Source organism: Astatotilapia calliptera, chromosome 6 (genome assembly GCF_900246225.1).
Source record: "Astatotilapia calliptera chromosome 6, fAstCal1.2, whole genome shotgun sequence".
Taxonomy (NCBI): Eukaryota; Metazoa; Chordata; class Actinopteri; order Cichliformes; family Cichlidae; genus Astatotilapia; species Astatotilapia calliptera.
The window spans coordinates 24,816,153-24,838,751 of NC_039307.1; the positions used below are offsets into that span (position 1 = coordinate 24,816,153).

General features: G+C 38.5%; 2 protein-coding genes across 6 annotated transcripts in view; one reads left to right on the forward strand and one right to left on the reverse strand.

Moving 5' to 3' along the window:
* Positions 1-2,052: 2,052 nt before the first annotated feature.
* Positions 2,053-11,204, reverse strand: ppm1kb (protein phosphatase, Mg2+/Mn2+ dependent 1Kb). 2 transcript variants are annotated; one of them, XM_026171290.1, is made up of 8 exons: positions 10,945-11,204; positions 9,245-9,330; positions 7,733-8,259; positions 7,523-7,623; positions 5,521-5,686; positions 5,244-5,388; positions 4,223-4,357; positions 2,053-3,936 (listed from the first exon to the last, which is right to left on the reverse strand). In XM_026171290.1, exons 3-8 carry the CDS (start codon positions 8,197-8,199, stop codon positions 3,805-3,807), a joined length of 1,146 nt encoding a protein of 381 aa, XP_026027075.1. In that variant the 5' UTR covers positions 8,200-8,259; positions 9,245-9,330; positions 10,945-11,204; the 3' UTR covers positions 2,053-3,804. The 2 variants fall into 2 exon arrangements, with proteins under 2 accessions (XP_026027075.1, XP_026027077.1); XM_026171292.1 differs by lacking the exon at positions 9,245-9,330.
* A 2,106-nt stretch (positions 11,205-13,310) lies between these two features.
* The window catches only part of herc3 (HECT and RLD domain containing E3 ubiquitin protein ligase 3), a 32,102-nt gene continuing 22,813 nt past the window's right edge, over positions 13,311-22,599 (forward strand). For 2 of the 4 annotated variants that reach the window (XM_026171298.1, XM_026171301.1), the window contains exons 1-7: positions 13,311-13,385; positions 14,565-14,915; positions 16,492-16,651; positions 19,340-19,416; positions 20,210-20,431; positions 21,596-21,687; positions 22,041-22,171. In XM_026171298.1, the coding sequence (XP_026027083.1) occupies positions 14,693-14,915; positions 16,492-16,651; positions 19,340-19,416; positions 20,210-20,431; positions 21,596-21,687; positions 22,041-22,171 (905 nt within the window). In that variant the 5' untranslated portion in view covers positions 13,311-13,385; positions 14,565-14,692. Of the gene's footprint in view, positions 13,386-14,564; positions 14,916-16,491; positions 16,652-19,339; positions 19,417-20,209; positions 20,432-21,595; positions 21,688-22,040; positions 22,172-22,599 lie in introns of those variants that run through there. The other 2 variants (XM_026171299.1, XM_026171300.1) reach the window with 2 other exon arrangements.

Below are 22,599 nucleotides of genomic sequence, written 5' to 3' on the forward strand. Positions count from 1 at the left end.
GGTCAGAACTTAATAGATTGTAGCTGAAGTAGTTAGTAGAGCATCTATCCCCTTTTAAAATGTCTAGAAATGCAGTTTAATAGTTCTGGACACTTAATTCAAGGGGTGACTGACAGATACACAGCTTACAGATTTTTAGGGGGTGGGAATTTAAATGTTAATGTATCATTGCATTGAAGTTTGCATACCTGGCTCATCTTACACAAACTTTTATCGTCAGTCAAATTAATTAAATATGTGTGGCTAACTTTAGTTTGTCACAAGAGAGAATATCTACCTGTGGCATCCTGGTAAAGTAGATGTACTGCAGTAACTTTGTGTTTGTGATACTAAAGCCCAGAGTGTGACTGTGAATGCTGGATTTCAATGCCTGCGTGTAAAAGAAAATTTATATCTGTGTCTTCATGCAACTCTTGACTAAACAGGATCAGGTTTCACAGGAGAGCATAATGGATTTATTGCACAAGATATAGTCTCTGTTAGGTTGCCAACAATCCTGTGAAGACTGTAGAGAACTATGATCCTAATTTTAGCAGCATTAGATTGCAACGGTGTGATGCTGCGTCCAGAGTTTGAAAGAGTCTGCATGTGTGCATTAGTGTGCCTATCAATTTTCAACATAAGTGCGTTAGGAAAGCGGTCTTATGTAACTTCTTTGGTGTCACGGAGTAACTCTACTCTGTGGAAGCTTCCACCTAAAGACGTCTACTGCATTCATGTTCAGAAGGCAGGGATGGAAAACAACTCTGGAACCCACGACAAGGAAAGATGTGAAGCAATGGCTGACACCTGCAATCCCACTCAGTGCTTCTTGCCGTGGATTCTGTGGTGGATCCATTGGATCAGTGTCAGAACAAACATTAACTTTGAGTTCTGTCTCCCCTTGGTGGCCTTGGGAGAAATCTCACAGTGGCTCAGAATATTCTCTCAGAGTATCTCCATGCTGTGGTCATGTATCCTTGTGGCACATGGCACTTTTCACATAGATCTGAGATGGCTGCTTTCTGACTTACTTTTAAAGTCTTAAACAATATGTCATTCATCTATTTAGTCAAGCCGCTCAACCTATATAACTCCAAAACATGTAGCCAGATGCTCTCAGTGCAACCGAAGTCTCGATTCAGTCTCAGCTGCAGACCCTAGACTAATGCAATAACCTGCCACTTGATATTTGTACTGTAGTTTATGCAGTCTTTTAAATCCAGCCTTTTAATTGAAGTTCAAAGTCAAATTCAATTCCCATCAGGCTTTTTATGTTGTGTTCCCCTTTATTATTATTATTATTATCTTGTTTTATTCAAATATGTTCGTTTGATTTTGTTTTATTAATGTGTAGTTTCATGTGGTTTTAAACCAACCCGTAAAGTACTTTAAAAAGCAACATGGCTGACCAAAGTGCTGTAGAAATCAAACTGACATTGACCACAACTGAGTGAATGTCTAGTTTTGTCTAGTTCTCCATTTACATTTGGAAATTTCTTGAATTTGTTCTGAGGATAAACAGGAAGTTTTTTTATTATTCGTTTGTCAGGCTGTTTCCCCAACAACTTAAAGCAGTTTGAATCTACACAATCAATCCAGATAGAAATGAGATTTTTTTTTGTTAACAAAAAAAAAAAAAAAAAAAAAAAAATTGTGTTCTTGTCTAACTGACAACAATTAAGATTTCATTATTTATTACGTATACCTGTTATTTAATTAGTCAAGTAGGTGGAGCAGAGCTTCCTAACTCTGGACTCAATTAAGGTGTCCAAGATTTATTTTTCAGACACCTGCCTTCTTTAATTTATCAAATTCTTCCATACAATTTGTAATTTTCTAAATAAAGATGACCAAGTTTGAGCTCGTTGGCAATGTTAAAAAAATAAATTAAAAAAAAATCTGGAATATATGTAGACATAATGCAAAAATAAATATTTTAAAAAATATCAATGTTTTCTTATCTGTTTGAAGTGGCATGTAAACTGCTCTGTTGATGTAAATCTTTCACTGTATGGACAAAAGCATTGGATCACCTACACGAGGATAACAACACGTCCATGTTACAATGAAAACGGCTTCTAAATGTATCGTTTTTTATTGAAAGTGTCACAAGCCGTTTAGACCAAGAGTACAGTACTAACAGTGTCGTTCAAACGGTCACATTTGGGTCCCAGGTGCAGATCCAACACCACAATGATTATATTTCAGAGGCAGTGCAACAAAGTACAGTAAAATACTGAACACAAGGTTAGAGAGTAACTCTGACAGAAGGCTTGTTAACTATTTTGAAAATCATACACACAAGCGCCTTTATAATATCCAAAGTCCCGTTAGATACAAGAATAAGGGAGAGAAAATATATTTACATGAACATTTACAAGATGACAGTTTATACAACATTAGGAACTCACAGATAAAATAATGCTGATAAATATGACGTGCTGTATTTCTTTAGCCTTAACAAGGACAAAATAAAAGATCACACCACCAGCTCAACGGATTAAGTCTGAAAACACATCCACTCACATAAGGTCAGCCAACACGACTTGAGCAGCTTAGTCACACCTATAGCCTACAGAGACTGGTTACATTGTTTCAGTTTAAGCAAACATTCACATTGTCATACATGGCTCTTAGCTAAACAATTCTCTAGTGTTGCATTAGGTGTGCTTTGTTGTGTCTGACTGACACACAACGGTGGAAAACCAAAAATAACGCCAGGTTACTCACACCACAGGTCCGTGTCTAAAGACCTGCATGTGTAGAATATTCTGATGTGCCAAACGTAGCTGAGATATGAAGAAAATATAGGTGAGACCAGTTTTCCAGGTGTACATATCACACAGATGATTATTTACAGAACAGAAACAGTATGATTCAGTACCTCAAACACTTAAGTCCCCTTTAAAGGACCTGTTGCAAATCAAGCAAGCCTGGCAAAGAAACATAAAATTTCATTTTTATTCCTATATAAATACCAAGTTCAGTCACCAAAATGCTGTCCAGGCAGCTCTGTTCAAAACCTTTACATCTTTTAAGATTGTCCAAGTCTTCCAATAACTTCTGCGGCTCTTTAAGAAATTTTGTTTTTCTTTAAATATAAAGGAAATTTTAAAGTGTTGGTTTGCAACTAAATGTACAAGAACAATTCTTATAGGAAAGCTATATAATTTAGATATTTTAAATTTGCCATAAAGTTTTTAAGGCCCAGTCAGTGACTTTATCAGTGACACCAGTTCTTCAACCAAGGTGTGGGTTTCACAGCAGCTGATGACCAATCACTGTAGTTCAATTGCCCAACCCTGACTCCTTTTGTTGCACTTGCTCCCAAAATTAAAATGGAGAAATGGTCCAAACTTAAAACCTGTGCTCTTAAAACTGGTGGGATACATTTTCTTTAAAAATGTAGGTTAACAATAAAAATGAAATTGTGAGTGAGATTGTGGCGTGATGAATCTAAACTGAGAAAACAACGTGTGAATGGCAGAAGAAGGTGAGGAATTAAATCTGTAGAGCAGGCTACAGATTTAGCCAACACACATTCCCGTCTGCTGCTCACACACTTTTAGCACCTATGAGGTCATTGGCTTGCTAGTAGATACAACCTTGTATAAAGGGAGATTTACCCCCATGAATTCACTGCCTCTTTGTTCACACAGGCAATAAACATCATGCAACTGTAATTAATGTTGTAGCCATTAGGTGTCATTATTTCGGCAAACCACACACTTTTTACAATGTTTCTTTACAGGAAGCCAAATGTATTGCACATGTTAACAAAGTCTTAAACAGACCTCGTCCTTTCATCCTATGTCCCGCAGCCTATGCCCAGCGACCACTGGACACGAAGCTTCTGCTGAAAGAGAAACTCGTGTCTGAACTCTTGTGCTTTCCCCAGGCACCAAACGGCACCACGATGATTGTGCTGTTGTCCTCTGAACCATACTGAATAGCCTTAAAAAAACAAAACAAAACAGAGCACCGCAATGTGAAGCACAACAAGGTTAGAGAAAGTCATCGGATGAATGATAAATTCAAGCAAAAATTAATCTTCTGTAGGAAATTCCAGACTTGAGGAAACATGGACACGGTTTTGGGAAGCTTTTTTGTGTCTAACAGATCATTTCAGTACATGAGTCAACCAAAACTTAATGAAACCCAGCAACAAACAACTTTGTAGGAGAACAGGTAACACATTGACCCATGGGCTAATATTCAACAAAAGCATCAAATGTTTTACCTGCTCAGATATTCTCTGTGCTGCCTCTTTGGGTTCGTGACACTGGTTGATGACATTGCAGATCTCCTGGCTGTTCATAATAAAGTTAATGCCATCTGTGGTCAGCGCCAGGAATGAGTCATGGACATTGTGCAACTGAAAGGGAATAAATAAATAATACTTTATAACAGACATTAAAAAGACAAATCTACTGAACTATTACAAGAAGATGGTAAGACTGGCTTTACTGTCTTCTTCAGCGAACAACAGATGTGAAAATGTGCTGTTGCAGAGATCTGCATTAAAACAGTCCATGGTTCTGCCCAATACACCAGCAATGTGGATTTTACATCAAACAATCGTGACGTACAAAATACAAACAAAATATTTTGCAGTCATTTTTATAAAACAGTCCCCATTTTCAGTGCCTCAGAAATAATCGGACAAACATTTTAAATATAAGGATTGTTTTTAAACACCTGGGTGAACTTTGCAGTCAGTGGCTAAGGTCTCACCTAATGCTTTCCTCCCTCGAGCTGCTCGGTTAGGGCTTTCCTGCAGCCACCTTCAGTTGTTGCTTGTTTGTGTCTCTCTGTGACTTCAGTTTGGTTTTTAGTAACTGAAGACATGCTTTGTTTGGTTACGATCATGTGACTGACTTGGCCATTGAATAATATCAAATTTCTTTCCCTCAAGAAGCTCTTGGGTTGTTTTTCCAGTTTGCTTTAGGTCATTATCATTTGCACTGTCAAATTTTTTTTGCAGCATGACATGCACACTTCAGAATTCATCCTGCTACTTCTGTCAGCAGTCACATTACCAATAACCCCAGTGCCTTGCTTCCATTGGCAGCCATATGTGCCTATACACTAACATTTTTGTAAAAACCCTCAAAAGTTTGAAAGTCAGTTGCATCTTTATTGTCTGATTTAAGACCCACTGTGGTGGTGCACAGAGGAAAAATGACAAAAACTGCATCTTCTGAAGATAACATGTATCAAAAAATATATATTTCAGTGACAAACTAAATTTACAAACCTACCGTTACTCTTTTGGTCTCAGGTTCAGCAATGACTCCCGTCTTCTTCAGGTCAAAGTCTCCAATGCTACGCGTCATTGCCAACCTGCCATTGACATTTGGCTGCCCCAGGCTATTCCAGGTGATAAACCCCCCACTCTTCTTTATCCTTTAAACAGGTGCAGATCGGTATATTAGTACATGTATGCTACGAAGGCAGGATTCTTTTCAGGGCACTTACAATTAATAAAAAAGAAAGAAAAAATGAAGTTTAAAACCTGCTTTTAAAAGCATCATGTACCTGTCTTTTTCATCCTTTCTCTCAGGGGTGTGGTCAACAGTGAGTTTAAGGGCCTTGCCCTTGCGGCACAACATGACACGACTGTCACCCACGCTGCCGACCACCAGCTCGATGCCGTCCCTCAGCAGGGCCACGGTGGCGGTGGTTCCTGCGTTCATCCCGGGTGCTACAGAGACATACGAGAAAATCTCAAGCTCCACAAAGCCACTGCCCATAGTGTTAACAACAACATGGTATATCTCACGCACTCGCAGTCACACGCTACAACATGAACACATGGGTGGGAAGCCATGTAGTAGACTTAGAAAAAACTACAGATATTCACACAGTAAACAACAGAGGAGGCAGTCACACATGCAGGTTGAACTGTTGCAGAATAGAGCTGAGGTCCAGAGCAAATGTTACAGCAGGTAAGTCTAAAGCTGAATCCAAAAAGATAATAAATAACAACAACATTTATCAGTGCCCGATACTGGGCCTGATACTCGTAAAGCAACACAGAAACATCAGAGAATGTCATAATAGTGAGTTCAGCATTTTATCTTTCCTCTTATGTTCACCATGGATGCCTCTAGGGTTGAGAAAATATAATAAGTCAGTCACAAGAAATATTATGTTCAACTGACTCAGTAAAGTAAACGACTTGCGTTTTAAATAAATAAGAAAAAAATGTTTTATTTATGCCAAATGTTGAGAAATTACTGGAACAAAGAAGATTAACAAGTTTTACTGTCAAATATTTGACATTGGCAAACAATGTTCTGGTGGTAGATAAATAACGGTAAAATTTTATGCAATTAAAAAGTTTATCCTTTCCTCTCCTCAGAATTAAATGAGCTGATAGAGACTTAACGTTCTTTAAAGCTTAATCTGAATATTAAACATGGACTGGATCTGTCGCTGACAACATAAATCTCACACAACTTTCAAACTGAAGCACTGTCTCACAAGAAGCGTTGCATACACTTGGTGAGAAGAGAAAAATCAAAAAGAGAGATAGAGATAGGTAGAGGCAGAGAGAGAGAGAGAGAAGTGAGAGAAAGATAGGGAACCTTCCAGTAGTCCAGGATTTAGGACCCGCTGGACTCTCCTTCAATATCTAGCCTCTCGTCATCCACACTGGTGCCAAGGGCTTCCAGCTCTTAGCTGGCTCCGCAGCTGCCGTAGATAACATGCACACACACATACAGGCATATTGGGACATTTCACAGAGTGAGGCCAAAGTGAGGCCATGTAACAAGTACACTAGCGTTCATATATCATTAAACTTAAGACATAAAAGGTGGTTGAGAAATTTCAAGCTAAGCTGATGAATTTTACAGAAATAGGGCAAACATGTAAATTAGATTTATTGAGGGAAATGTTTTGCATTAATTTTTTTGCGTTATACTCAAACATTCCTTAATAAAAATGCCTGCTTTAAACATAACACTTTGCAGACAAAGAAAAGTAAACAGATTGGTGACAAATTAAAGGAAAACTCACTATTAACTAATTATGCAAAGTCTTTAAACCTCTACTGACAGATCTGATTCTGTCCAAATGATATTCTCTCACTAGGAGGTACCTCGGGGTAGTGACGTTCTTAAATGGTCGAGATCTGATAACAGCAGTCAAGAATTCCTACAATTTTCTCATTAATCGACCCACTGGGTAAACCCTGTGTGGCATCACGCATGTAAGGTAAAGCTGTTCCGTTTATCCAAATGTGTACTCTGATTTTTCCTTTAATTTGTTACCTTTCTGTTTCTGGCAATGTCGTGCTGGAAGCAAGAAAAACACTAACATATCTTCTACGCGTAGCTAATTTATTCATGAATTATTTAAGGAACTTGGGGGGAAAATGACAGACCTCTAACCAAAAGTGCTCAGTGGGGAAATCCAAAGCTTCAACGCCTAAGTAGGATAAGTAAATTATGTTTGAAGAGAGAAGAAACAAGTGTCATCACATAAAAACAGAGTACACAGCATATCCAAGAACATATAATGTGAAAGCACCTACCATTTGGAGAGAAGTGCAAATGCCTTGCTAGAGCTTTGTCTACTTCAAGGAAGGCTTTTGTTAAAACTAATTCCAGATTTTCCTCGTCTGCAAGAAGGTTCCTTGAGGAAATCAGAAAGAAAAATCACTTACAGAGCTGTGACATCTGACATTCACATTATTCAGAAATGAATAAGCTACTTGTGACAGCGACTCATATGAACTCCTTACGTGATATATTTTTCCATGTATTTTTCACAGAAGTCAGCTGCCTCCGATCCACCGTGCCCATCAAACACAGCAAAGTAGAGCACCCTGTCGGTCAGCTCGGAGACGCGGTAGCGGTCTTCATTGTCCTTGCGTTGACCAATGAGCGAGGCGCAGCCTACCTTGGATAGGCTAACTTTGGGAATGGGCTTGCCGTAACGAATGCTGGGGGGCAGCAGGATGGGCTCATCGATACGATTGTCCCAGATTCCAAATGAATCCCAGGTAGTGGGGCGGCCGCTGCTGTCTGGATCAAAGCGTGTATTACTGTGCCGAGTTTCTGACGGGGTGTGGAACGGTTTGCGGAAAATGAACTGGAAGTGGCTGTCATGCTGGACTGGAAGGGGGACTACGCTCATCTGTACAAGACCGGCTCGACCCACGTGAAGACCACTGCATCTTGCCAAGCGTGCGAGACAGGCTGTTGACATCACCCTGACAGCACGAACACCTCGGAAGCCACTGGATGGAGAGGCAGAACAGTGTACTGTCTGGACAAAGCAGGAAAATAAGAGAAAAGGGAAAAAAAATTAAAATCCATCATTTAGACTGGGAACACAGCATGACAAAAATCTTTTATTTGTTTAGGAGGAGGCTCCATTATGAGGACTAAAGGTCTCTTCAAACTAGAAATCATTACACAAACACAAATCAGATAGAAAAAAACTGAGATTACACAAATTCCTTCATATTTTTGAAACATTTGAAATGTAATCCATCTAGTAATAAGTGACAAATACCTCCTAACTATTACTAGCATCTGATACTAATCTTGATCATTTGCTTAAAAATAATCAAGTGGTTACTTTTAAATATACTTAATCGATGTTGCATTAAGACTATTAGATGACGTCATCTCCTTGAACCCCCTGTGAACTTCCTGAACCTTTTATTATTTGACAGAAAATAATGACAGGCAGTAACTGGAGCCCAACAGGTCTTGTGTTCACACATTCACCACGTTCAAATAAAAATTTAGTCAACTAACAATAAGAATCATCCTCAATTCTAAATTCAAAGTGTTGCGCATTTACTACTGTGAAGTTCCATTTAAGGATACCACAGGGATTCTGTGTTTGCCGACTAACTACTAAAAGCTTTACCCAGTTTTATTTAATTTTATTGCTGATCTTCCAAGAGCTGCTAAACAAATAGAACGTAACATAAAATGACATAAAATTATGTCTAATACTGTGCAAAAGCCTTGAATCATTCCACTTTTCTTTACATTTTGATTGAAGGTCTTTCAAAGTTTCTTTTGGACACTGGCTGCTTTTTCGTTCATTTTCAGTTCAGCCCTTATACTTGACCATTTTTGTTGTTTTTTTAAGTTACTCAACATCGACCCATGAATCATTTAAGTATTTACACAATGCGATTCAAGAGATGAGCCAGTGTTGTGTCTACACACAACAGACAACTTGGCAACTGGTTGTCTTTTTGTGTGTGCAATCTTTGCACACTTTTCTTGCTCACCTTATGTAGTCCTGTGTTGATTGTCTGTTAAATATAGCACCGTGGTCTTGGAGGAACGTTGTCTTGCTTCACTGTGTACTGTACCACTGCACATGGTTGAAATGAAAATAAAGCCACTTGATTTGACTTGAAATAACCAATCTTATCCTTTTTATCTTTAGGCACTTGGTTAGTAGCGGCCTGTCACATAAAGACATTTCTTTAGTTTAATCCACAAAAAACTCCAAAGATAAGTTTGACAGAACAGAAGTATTTTTACACCAACAAAGTTTTCAAAAAGCTGTTGTTTGAAAACTCTGCAATATGTGCTAAAATAGAAAACTGAACAAGTACACAGCAAAAAATATAAGTAGCCTAAAAATTAGCTTAAGAGTCATTAGTCATAGATTTGCCTCTCCGGATCCCGAACCCTAACATTATTGAAGCATTGTGGGATCACCGTCAAGGAAAATGGAACAAAGAGCACCAAGCATCCAAAGAAGAGCTTCGAATGTCCTTCAAAAAGTCTGGAGAACTAGTCCTGAAGACTGTTTAAAGAATAAAAAGGTAGTCATTCCAAATATTGACTTTTAAGCTTGTTAGAATTATAAAAACTCTGTATTTACCCCAAATACTTGATTTCCAACTATTTCCTATTTTCCCAGGAAAACGTAAAGAAATGAGAGGTCGCTCAAAACATAAACAACACATAAGCATATATTCTTAACAATCTCAACTAAATGTAGCATATGCAAACTTTTTTTGAAGTTCATTAAGATTATACAGATTCCTAGCATACTAAAGAATGAAGAGGCATAAAATAATTGAAGGTTATAGCTCAACACTAGCGGAGATAAAGGTCATTATAAAATTTAACAAACTTTACAATTTACTCTTTGCCACCAACAAACCATAGTCTTGCCTGTTACTTGGCATTTACGAAATCCGTGTCTGGCTATTGAACAACAAGGTTTGTCGAGTTGAAAGGACATTTAAAAAAAACAAACAAACCTTCCTTTCAGTAACAACAACACGCACAGCCTTTTTCGGACATCTACTATAGCAACCTCAATTCACACTATTGTACACTTAAAATTTAACATATATGAGCCCAGACTCTTTTTACTGTTAGTAAAACCTATAGGAGAGTGTTAAAGCCTTAACAGGAACTTTCCTCACTGTGTACAGGGCTTCTTATGGGTTAATAAGCAACATTTACTCGGACAGCATTAATGAATGACCTTTATTGTATTTGGTTTAATTAGTGAATAAACACTGATTAGGGAGAATTTCCGACGTGCTATATCGTCCATATGTTGTAAATCATCTCAGGGTAAACCGTGTATTCATGTGCGTCAACATGTCTGTGAAGGTTCTCAGAATGTGCGTCAAAGGCAAAGCTAAAGAATGATGCAATAGCCATTAAGCTAACTGCTCCACTATCGATCCCAATATCATAAATGTGTGAGGCACTTAGAAGTGCTATCCTAAGAGAATCTGAATAAGAAGCAGTCCTTAATAAAATGCAGTTTCAATACACTTACGAAAAGAAGCAGTATATAAACGGTAACGTCATCCATTTTTCATATTAGCATTAACTAGCTAGCTGCAAACGATAGCTCTGTAGCACGCAAGCTAACAAGGTAGATAGCATCAGGTAAAAGTTACCATTTCGTCTAACATTACCGAGATTTCAGTTGCATGTTGACTAAAAGCCATACCTCGAGAGTTTCAGATGTATTCGTCAACTTTAAAGATCCTTTGCTTGCTTCTTGTGGCGTGATAACAAATTGAATGAAAACGGTTGCCCCCTCGTCTTGCCTTGTTATCAAACAGCAAGGCCTATGATGTGACCGCACCAATCAAAATCTTGTAAGAGTATCCGCCCACATTGACGCCCCGTCTACAGCGCATAAAATTAGCCGAAAAAAGTCTTAATGGCAGCTATGGGTACCAATAATAAAGCTGCACCTCTAAGCGCCAACTGTCGCGAAACACCGAAAGGGCAATGTAGGAATAGAAAATACAATTTGTGACACAATGTCGTCATCCAAGCATTGATTTTGTTCACTAAGCTTCTGGTTTCTTTATGGCCAGGGCACTAATTTAGACCCGGAGCCTCCAGTAGGTAATTTAGGCCTGGGTGTTTACGTCAGTCCAATCTTTGCCTGCTGGAATCTAGGTAACTGGGTGGAGAACGAAACAGGGGCTGTATCCCAATTCAGGGTCTGCAGCCTTAATGGCCCACAAGGGCCGCGTACTCAAAGGCCGGAAGTGAGAGGCTTGTGAAATGGGACAGTCTAGCCTCCGTCTCGCTGCCCAGGATGCCTAGCAACCATGACACTAACAGCTGGAAACGTTTCATACAGCTTTGTTTGACAGAAATGAAGGAGAAAATCTTTTGTTCATTTGTTTGTTTGTTTCTACATGAGCTTTGATTTGGTAAGTATCTGAGGCTGACTGTGAAATCATGATTATTGGGCTTCACTTCTGTACTGAACAGTCATTTAAGATTAGCTAGTAAATAACAATTAGCTAATGTTGTTCATGAGACTAAAGTCATCTCACTTTGGTAATGTAAATATAATATGGCCAATATTAAAGTTATAATTTCAATCATTATTAGTTATTACAGCAGTGAATGAACTCTGTTTCAAATACTGAGCTTCAGTAAAGATTCAAGCTGCATTTGTTTATATTATTTATATTTCCTGTCACCTTAAATCTTCACTCAAAGACAGGTTTCTTTGACACTGTATATATAACTGTGTTATATATATGAGAGACAAATATTGTTCTTTTAATATATTGGCATTACTAAAATTGTCTCAGTGCTTAATTTAAATATCCATAAAATCATCACATTCTCTGTAAGATTAACGTCAACAATTGAACGGTGTATATTTTAAAGTTACGGCTTTAAAACCAAGTTAGTACAAACATCGCTAATGTCACATAACTTTGCCGACATGTGGCCAACAGTAATGTTTTAATGTTCTTCGTTATTAAACATTCGCACATAAATAAGTAACATAATATTCAGTACTTACTTTTAAAAGTTTACTCTTCGGCCTCCCCTCTTCCGCCGTTTTTTTTCCGGCAAAATTATCCACACCCACTGCCGCGCTATGCATTCTGGGATATGTTGGGCCACGGAGTCCACCGCCACATCCTTAAAATTCAATGAAATGAAGGACGCATTTGAGGGCCGCATTTTCGAGCAGCCTTTGAATTGGGACAGCCTTCGTCGTGTCGCTGTGACGTAATTGGCCTTAAAATGCGGCCTTTAAGGCTGCAGACCCTGAATTGGGATACAGCCAGTGTGTCAAACTCTTTCCATACCTGGGGGTAAAAGTGGAAGATAAGTCGTTAACTAGGATGAGTTGGATAAAAAAAAAAAAAGTCAAACCTCAAAATTTGACATATGTCAAGGTTCTGATATGTGCATAACGCTGTTATTAGATACATTTAGTGAAATAAACAAAATGTTTTCCTGCAATGAAAAAGTAGAAATAAATACATAAAACTGCAGAAAATGTATACACAAGTACTCAGACAGTACATCAGAATTAGAATAATATTACTTTATTGATCCCTAGGGGAAATTATCTTTCCTTACAATGCTCCATTATAAACAAATAGTAGAAAAGACAGTCCCTTGTGGTGCCCCTGTGTTGCTGATTACCTTGTCAGACACACACTGTGGGAGACGTACATATTGTGGACCACTTTTGTTGGATTTGAAGAAGGTGGGGGGGGGGGCAACTTCACTCACATAAAAAACATCACAGGACCTTCCAATACCTAACACAAACGTGAAACATAACACCTAAAAGACTTAGTTTGACGGGATGCTGACATGATTCAGATATTAAAATTAAGAGCCTCCGCCATTTTAAACAAAGCTTGTAAAAAAGTATTAAATATTGGGAAAATAAAATAGCCACACCAATAGATTTAATGTTCACGGACTTTGTTGTTACGCTAGTAGGCATTCACCAATTCGGACACAGCCATTGGTAGAGCCCCATGCTCGGCGGACCAATCACATTGTCTCCTGCCCATAACGTCTAGTGACGTAAGCAGCTGTGGCACTTCCTCGTTTGTTTTCTGGGCTGATGAACCGAAACCAGTCGCCCAAATTCAGAATGCATCTGTCAAGGTAAACACACTGTTTTAATTTTGCACCACCCAGCTGTAAAACAGCGCCGCTGTGCTTAGGTTGTGTTCATCGGCTAGCCAGCGGGTCTCTGTTTTTTAGCTATAAGACTGACAGCCAGCGCTGTTTTAGCCTGCGAACGTTAGTTAGCTATTAACTATAACGGCTTGTGTGGTTTGTCAGGCTCGCTAACAAACTTACTCAGGTAATGTCAGTGGGGACATTTAGCCACTGCTGCAGGATGTGTTTGTAATGTACACACAGCACGGGTCAGGAAGCTAACCTGACTTAACGTGCTGGTCCTCACAAACGATAAAGCAGCCGCTGACACTTAAAATACAGCTAAATATACAGCTAAGCGTATCTCACATCGAGCTACCAGTGTTTAGATAATAATAATAATGATAGCGTACTGGTAATACACGGGAGCAACTCACAGCCAAGACTGGTGTGCTATAGCATGCTAAACAAAGCTATAATGTATAGCTAATATTTATTTAATGTAACATTTAGTTAATGTTTACTAACTGCGATAAGGATGGTCACCCTGGGCTTTTGGTCCATTCCCTATATTTTCCTCCACCCTCCCAGGTAAATTAGTGCTTTCTAATACATGTGCCCGCATCCTCTCATCACAACTGTTTTCAGAGGTGTTTTTTGAATCACCTCTGAATCACCTTTTTCAGAGGTGATTCAGTTTAGTTTTTGCAGGGTTGTAATATAGGTTATACTTGTAATGATATAACTCATAGTATTAATAAAAAATATTTATATGGCGTTTATCCCAGTTACGATTTACACCTTAAACAGTGAAAATGTATAATATTTAAAAGTCACGTTTTTGGGACATTGTGAGGTAAAGCATACTCTCTATTGGCCCGTTTCTCTTTTGTGTATTTTCTGGCTTACTCAGTTGGTAATATTATTGTGCTAGAAGAGGCTGGACATTAAGGCGGGACTGCTTGGAGCTGCTTAAGCCAGGATTACACTGACAGGGTTTATTTAAATACACTGCCTGTTCCTCTGTCATCATGCTTACATCACTGTCACACACACCCACAGCAACCTCCGAGCCCGTCCTTGTTCCCTAATTGAAAAACTGTCAAGAGTTCACATATGGAGCAAAGTAATCAGCTCCTTACGAAGAAATATGCATAATCACGCTGTTTCTTTTGCTTCTAGGGTTGGAATTTACATGAAGAGGCGAAAGCGGGCCTGCTCTCGAGCTTGATCATTATAGTCTTCCTCCATCTGGCTGTCACTCTCTTTGCCTCTTCACATCGGTGCTCATTTCCTCTCCCTTCACCAACATGCTGTGCTGGGGGAATGCCAAGGATGGGCAGTTGGGTATTGGTGTGGAGAAGAACCCTGTGTTTGAGCCGAGGAACTGTCATGTGTTCAGTGGCAGGGGAATGAAAGAGGTCGCCTGTGGAAGCCAACACTCTGTGTTTCTTATGTATGATGGCAGTGTGTACACATGTGGCTCTAACAGCTGGGGACAGCTGGGTCATGACAAAGCAGGGACTTCCCCAGGTAAGCTCTAAATTGGAAACACCAGATTGGACCACCCTGGTGAACAACATAGCAAGTATGTTTGAGCATGTGCCTGAATTTGGACTGATTTGGCATGATTTGTCTTTGTCTGTGTTTGGCTGCACAAGCAGGAGGTGAATTGATGGTCTAATAAAAAAGTCAAATTGTATTCTGTTCTTCAACTATAGTGGAGTTATGTATTAAAAACCTAGCTCGTTATTTTGCATCTTTTACGTTTAAATAAAAGTGTTAATCAATTAAAGTAGTTATACAAATGGGCATGGGCTGATGGTGAAATTCTGGGCCGTTAGTGATGTTTGGCTGACTTAGTTGCACATAACCAAGGTTAAAACTTATCTATGATGAGTGATTAGGCACACGAGCAAGATTAGTCTGCACATAGTTGTTTGAGTTAAAGAGTCTGTTTTATGTTTTGCCTCAAATAATAGAAAGTTTTATATAAAGTTTTTTTTCCTCAGCCATTTGATAAATAATAATTAATTTTAAACTGGAATAAATTAAACTCCACTTTCAAAAAACTTAAAGAAATCACAGACCTGGTTATTTTCCTTTAGTATAAGCCGAAAGCTCTTTAGTGGACACCAATAATATTTTATATGGGAGAAGAAAAATACCCTGATGCTTAGTTACAAAGACTGAGCATGCAGTGAAATGTCTTTTGCAAGTCTTAGCAGGTTCAGTGGCTGTTGTGTTTTTATCTGATGTGGAAGCAGGATGACTGAGGATTTAAAAAAAGCACAGACACTCATGTAACAGCAGCATGACTGTATGCTGGAATTGGGCATCATTAGGTGAGTTTGACATGAAACAGAAAGGATTCGTGTACCCACATTTTGGGCATTTTTCCTAAATTGGTAGTGACTGCAGACATGATGGGTCTGTGTTGGTATTATGTGGGTGGAAATGTGTTCTACATGTTCTTTGTTATGGCATGTGGGTGAACTTGTAACAGCCCTGAACAAATACAAGAATTGCTGGACCTTAAAAATCATACACAGATTTATTTGAAGTATGTCCATCCACATCTTTAGTTAGATACACTGCATAGATTCTGGGATGTTATCTCACAGGTTGTATAACATGCTGGGCCAACTTGGCATAATTATATTTTTGTTATAAGGCCTTTATCATTTTATGTTTATGTTATTGAATCTTTTTAACAAGCTTAAAAATGTTGATTGTTGATTAAATGCTATAGTCTTACCTCACTTAAAACCACATTATCAACTATTTTGAGTTTTCAATTTGTCTAAAGCAGCTAACCCTTAGTTGGTCCTTAGCAGAATACCACCAACACCAACTGCAAAGTCTCACCCACACATCCTTTTTGCACGTGCTTCAACACAGCATTTCTCAGTGCAGTTAATAATATACTATTTTCAGAAGAAATGTGTATATTATGTTTCTTGGATCTGTTGTATTATTGTGTACAATAAATACTTGTATAATAAATAGCATGTAGTTTAAAATATTTAGACTTATAACTGAAAAACAAATGGGTAAAGAGTAAAAGTAATGAAAAGACCTCTACTGTAGACCTGTCATCTCTTCACAGAGGTTGTTGGGGCTCTGGATACCCAAAAGATTGCGATGGTGTCATGCGGTCGGGGGCATTCGATGGCAGTGAATGAACAGGGTCAACTGTTTGCCTGGGGAGCTGGTGATGGGGGACAGCTGGGACTGGGGACCACAGAGACGACTGTTCGAATTCCCAGGTGCCCGTGTAGTTTATAGGAAGAAGGGTTTAGCCTGGCCACACAGAATTACACATGCCAGTAGGAAAACTTACAGTACTTACCAGCAGCCTAGCACCTACTTGTACAGCGTACATCTGGCCACTGCCACAGCTAAGTGTGTCCATAGAGCGTGCAGACGTAGACAGGTTTATCAGAGCCTATTTGAAAACTGTTAGTCACAGACTTCCTGTAAGTCTTTCACATGCAAATACTGGGAAAATGGGATTTTACTGTAATAAGTGGTTTGCAAAACGTTTTCTAGAATAAGCAATTAGTGCCCTGACAAACAATTTTATTTTTAATAGACAATTTACTGAAAGTTTATGAGGGGAAGAAAGCAGACAAAAGAGACTAAGACTAAATAGATATATCAGAAATATATTTATATCTATATGCTCACAAAATCATTATTAAAAAGAAAGAAAAACTACAGTGACATCTTCATTGTTAATCCATTGGTTACTCAGACTAACCTCAGTGTTATAGTGGAGGAGAAGAAGCCCCATGTAAACATATACTCAGCGAGATAGTTTAATAGTCAGTATTTTGTATGCAGCAGCCTTTCATAATTCAGTTCAACTTAGTTTTATTTATATAGCACCCAGTCACAACAATAGATGCCTCAAGACACTTTGTATTGTAAGAGAAAGACCCTACAGTAATACAGTGAAAATCCCAATAATCAGATCACCCCCTATGAGCAAGCGCTTTTGTGACAGTGGGAAGGAAAAACTCCCTTTTAACAGGAAGAAACCTCAGGCAGAGGCAGGTTCAGGGAGGGGCGGCCATCTGGCTCGACCAGTTGGGGGTAAGGGAAGGATGACATGAGAAAGACACATTGTGGAAGAGCGCAAGAAATTATTAATAACTAATGATTTAATGAAGATTAGTGTAAAAACACATGGTAAGAGAAAAAAAACACTCAGTACATCACGGAAGCCTCCAGCCGACTAGGCCTATTGCAGCATGACTAAGGGAGGATTCAGGATCACTGGATCAAGCCCTAACTATAAGTTTGATTAAAAAGCAAAGTTTTAAGCCTAATCTGAAAAGGAAAGTGGGTGTCTGTCTCCAAAATCCAAACTAGAAGCTGGTTCCACAAAAGAGGGGCCTGAAAGCTGAAGGCTCTTCCTCCCATTCTACTTTTAACTACTCTAGGAATTAAAAGTAAGCCTGCAGTCTGAGAGCAAAGTGCTCTATTGTGGTGATGCGGTACTATGAGGTCTTTAACATAAAATGGGACCCGATTATTATGGATTTAAAAGGGAGCCAGTGAAGAGAAGCCAGTATGGGTGAAATATGCTCTTTCTAGTCCCTGTCAGTACTCGTGACAAAAACTCACTGAAAAGCTGGAAGCTTTTCAGTGAGTTTTTAGGAGATCAATAATTACCATACTGCATCGTAGAAGTAATAAATACTAGTTTTTCAGTATCAATCTGAGAAAGAGATTGCACGAAAGGAAGAAAGCAGTTCTTATATATTTGCTTAGTGTGTGCATTGAAAAACATCCTGGTCAAAATGACTCCAAGGTTCCTCACAGTGTTACTGGAGGCCAAGGTAATCCCATTTAGAGTAAGCATATAGTAACATATTTCTAAGATTTTTTTTTTAGGGCCACGTATGCTAACCTTAGTTTGTAGCGGAATTTAGGAATTATAGGTCATCCAGGTCTTTGTCTTTCAGAGATTCCTGCAGTTTCACTAAGTTGTGTGTGTTTTCTGGCTTCATGGATAGATAAAGTTGGGCATCATCTGCATAGGAGTGAAAATATATGTTTTGCCTAAGGCAGGGGTGTCCAACTCCAGTCCTGCGGCTTTTAGATCCATCCCTACTCCAACACAGCTGAATCAAATGATTGGATTACCCCTTCAGCATGCCATCAAGTTTGGCAAAGGCCTGGTAACAAGTCATTCATTTGGTTCAGGTGTGTCGGAAGAAGGAGTGCGACAGTAGCTCTCGAGGACTGGATTTCAACACCCCTCGCCTAAGGGAAGCATGTATAATATAAACAGAACTGGTTCTAGTGTGGAACCTTGTAGAACTCCATAATTCACCTTTGTGTGTAAAGAGGACTCCCAATTAACATGAACAAATTGAAGTGTTATAATTTTACGAAGTTTGTCTGAATTAGATCTCTCTTGTAAATGAGATGTTGAGTCTCAATGGGGCTACCTGTATAAATAAAAGTTAAATAGCAAGTAAAAAGTCTATTAGATAGATGTGAGTCGAACCACCTTGAATAGCTACAGCATGCTCTAATCGCTGTAATTAAATTATGGTCATCGAACCTCATTGCACCGAGGTTTAGAAGAAGCACAGACAGGAATCTACCATCAGTGGCCATAAGAAAACCATCTGTAACCTACACTAAAGCTGTCTCTGCAATCTGATGCATTCTAAAACCTGACTGAAACTTTTAAAATAAACAATTTCTTTGCAGATGATTAGTTAGCTGTTTTACAACTACTCTTTCAAGACTTTTTGAAAAAGGCAGGTTAGGAAGGTTGTGATTGGCCTATAATCAGCTAAGACAATAGACATCAGGTTTGACATTATTTGGAATTCCCAGCCTTTTCATGCATCATCTACTTAAACAAGAAATGTTTTAAATGTGTATTTTTTAGCTTGATAAACAAATGTTTTTGTTTCTTTTTAAATTTATCCTAGGTTGGTCAAAAGACTGTGTGACCATCGCATCTCTCAAGTAATGTGTGGGAATCAGCACTGCATCGCACTTTCTAGAGGTGTGAAAGACAATTTCTTTATAACACCTCATCACTGTTCACGATCTGAATGTTGGATCCCAACTGTGTCCAATCGAGCTGAAATGTATGGCATCAGAAAACCCTCATAAATTCTTAAATTCACTTCATGCAAATTTTAGCTCATCTATCCGCTCGTCCACAGTTCACTAGAAGCGTTAAGCCTTAACAGTATTGGTCAGATCTGAGTGAAACTTGCACATGGTCAAGGCTGTTTTACGAGCAATCACCAGGCAGTAATGATGGAGAACAAGTGTGTGTGTTTATCAATGTAACAACAAAGTGTCAACCATCAGCATCAAGGTTAGCATGACTAGGACTCAAGACATAATATTTTCATTAAAATATGTGATTGCAAAGGGAGGAGAGCATAGTTTGAGAAAATGCAATGGTTTTGCATTATGGGAGATTTTAAATTGACTGTTTTTTTGTCCAAAGAAATGTGATCAGATGTTGAACCACAGCTTCTTGGGGCTAAACACACATAGCTTCATGTATTAATACTAACAGGATAATGGGTTTATCTGTGATTTATCTGTCAGCCTGAAAAGTTGTGTATTTATTTATGTTTGGTGTAAGCTTTGACTTGATTTAAGTTTGGCTATAAATGAAAACATTTGGTGTTGTTGATGTTTTGGCAATATGTAGGTCTGAGCCACACCCTGTAACAGCTCTAAATATAGCCACTCTATAAAACAGACATCTGCCCTGTATTTTGTGTTCATTATTGGTGTTGATGTGAGGTAAAGTTCATGATGTGCGTTTTTCCTCTCAGATGGCCAGCTGTTCACATGGGGCCAGAACACCAGCGGGCAGCTCGGGTTGGGGAAAGGAGAGCCCAGCAAGCTGTTCCCTCATCCTCTAAAGTCTCTGGCAGGAATTCCTTTGGCACAAATAACGGCAGGAGGAGACCACAGTTTTGCCCTCTCATTGTCTGGAGCTGTATTTGGCTGGGGCAAAAACAGAGCTGGACAACTGGGCCTTAATGATAAACAAGGTAATAATCACCTGGTTAGAAAGAACAGCGACTGTTATATGATATAATGCAAAGTGTAGAGCTTCATGCAAATTATATAAATCTTTACGTAATATTGTGTCTCACATTTTTATCAATTTATTCGCGCTTGAAAAAAAAAAGGTTTTCACAGTACTCCACATGGTGTTGTGAAAAACTAAGTTCACCTGTACTCTTTTGATAATATTTTAGAGGTTAAGTAACAGCTAGGTACTATTAATAATTAATAATGACTGTGAGTACCGCTATCAAAGCAGACGTTTTGGCAGTTTCTGATCTGAAGCATTCACGTCTTAACACAATGCCACAATCTTCCCTGGAAAGGACGTCTCAGCAAATTCAAACTGAGCAATACATAGAGAAACTGCAAAAAACCCAGCAGCTACATCTCAGACTCTAGAGGCCTCTATTAGCAGGTAATTGTAAAGTTCATGATGGTACAAATAGAAAAAATCTGAACAAGTGTGGCTTATTTGTAGGGGTGGGGGGAAAAAATCGATACTGTGTAGTATCGTGATATTTTGTTTGCGAATAATGTATCGATACAGGGACAGCAGAAATCGATATTTTGTTACAAAAAAAGTTTTTGTGGACTGGAACATGCTCTGACTTCAGAGCATGTTGATCCTTTTTCTGAGCAAGAATCCTGACATTCCTTCACTGTCCAAATGTGTGTAACTTTTTTTTTTGGCAGCAATAAACATGACAGTTTACTTATTTTAATTTAAGACATGTTTTATTTTAATTAAGTTTAAAACTTTTTTATTTAATGTAAAATTATATTTTGTTTTAATTTACTTTCAAATTCTTCAGTTGCTGAAGGGGCTGCATAGTTTTCATAAATTTCAAAGTTCAGAATAGCTATAATTGTACCAGATGGTTGCATTCAGTTAAGTTGGACTACACTGTAATACAAACCGTTCAGTTTGTCAACAATAAAACTGACTGAAATGAGAGACTGAGTGTGAGACTTTGATATTAGATAAAATAAATATTGATAAAGTTTACCTTTATGTACAGAATCTGAATATCGCAAAATATTTTTAAAAAATTGCAATAATATCGTATCGTGCGTTAAGTATTGTGATAATATCGTATCGTGTGTTTAACAGTGTGGACTTGCTCGTGTGTTGTCGCCTTCCACAGATCGTGCCGTCCCATGCCACATCAAATTTTTGAGATCTCAGAAAGTTGTTTACATCAGCTGTGGAGATGAACATACAGCAGCCTTGACAAAGGTATGATTTATGTTTAACTGTGTTGTACATGCTTTACATATGGATGTTTAATTTTGGCCATTTCTAGTAACAGATATTATGCAACCAGATATTATAAAGTCTTGTTTTGTTAGGTCGTTCTTGTTTAGCTGCCATAAAAATTGGTGCAAGAGATTTATATTATTTTACACAACACTCTGTTAATACAGAGTTAAAAACTGAGTCTTATTCCAACCACACGGTCTAACCCCATCTTATCTTAATCTACCACCTAACGTGTGCCATAAGTGTTTTAGTGCAAGACTATGCATAAAGTTTCCCTCTTAAATGGAAAAAAGCACGGAAAAGGTCAGTGTGTTTACTCTTCCTGGCAGGATGGCGGCTTGTTTACGTTTGGTGATGGCTCGTGGGGTCAGCTGGGTCACGGCTCCACCAATAGTGAGCTTTTACCTAGACGAGTGCTGGAGCTCATGGGCACCGAGGTGTCCCAAATCACCTGTGGCAGGTACTGTCTCTGATAAACCTACAGAGGGCTTTTGTTGGTTATACCCATACGATCTCATGGAACCAAGTAAAACAACACTGGAGTAAAGTCTATGTTTATGAAGCTTAAACTTTTTTTTGACTCTCAGAAAGCCGCAGTTTTAACTCTCTTGTACGGTGTGTGTTTTTTTGTTTATTTTGTTTTAGTATTTTCTCCACACCTGATGGGAAAGGAATACTGAAAAGACTTATAGAAAGTTACCTTGTCCCTTAAATGTTAATAGCTTTGATTGTTTTGCTTCCAGCCACAGACATTTGTTGCATCTTTTTTTTGCTCAGTTATTTCTTTTATCCTCTTGACCGTTAGAACAAAACTTCTCTTTGAGAATCCAAATTAAAAAAAATATAAACATTAGTAATAATTAAAAAATATCTGCTGCAAAAACAACT

Bases quoted from the DNA above. Each gene is read 5' to 3' on its own strand.
- ppm1kb (XM_026171292.1), bottom strand. From the start codon at position 8,199: ATGTCAACAGCCTGTCTCGCACGCTTGGCAAGATGCAGTGGTCTTCAC. The intron at 5,687-7,522 runs GTAGGTGCTTTC...ATGTCTCTGTAG, and splicing joins TTTGCACTTCTCTCCAAATG to CACCCGGGATGAACGCAGGA. The intron at 3,937-4,222 runs GTAAAACATTTG...TGTTTTTTTAAG, and splicing joins CACAGAGAATATCTGAGCAG to GCTATTCAGTATGGTTCAGA.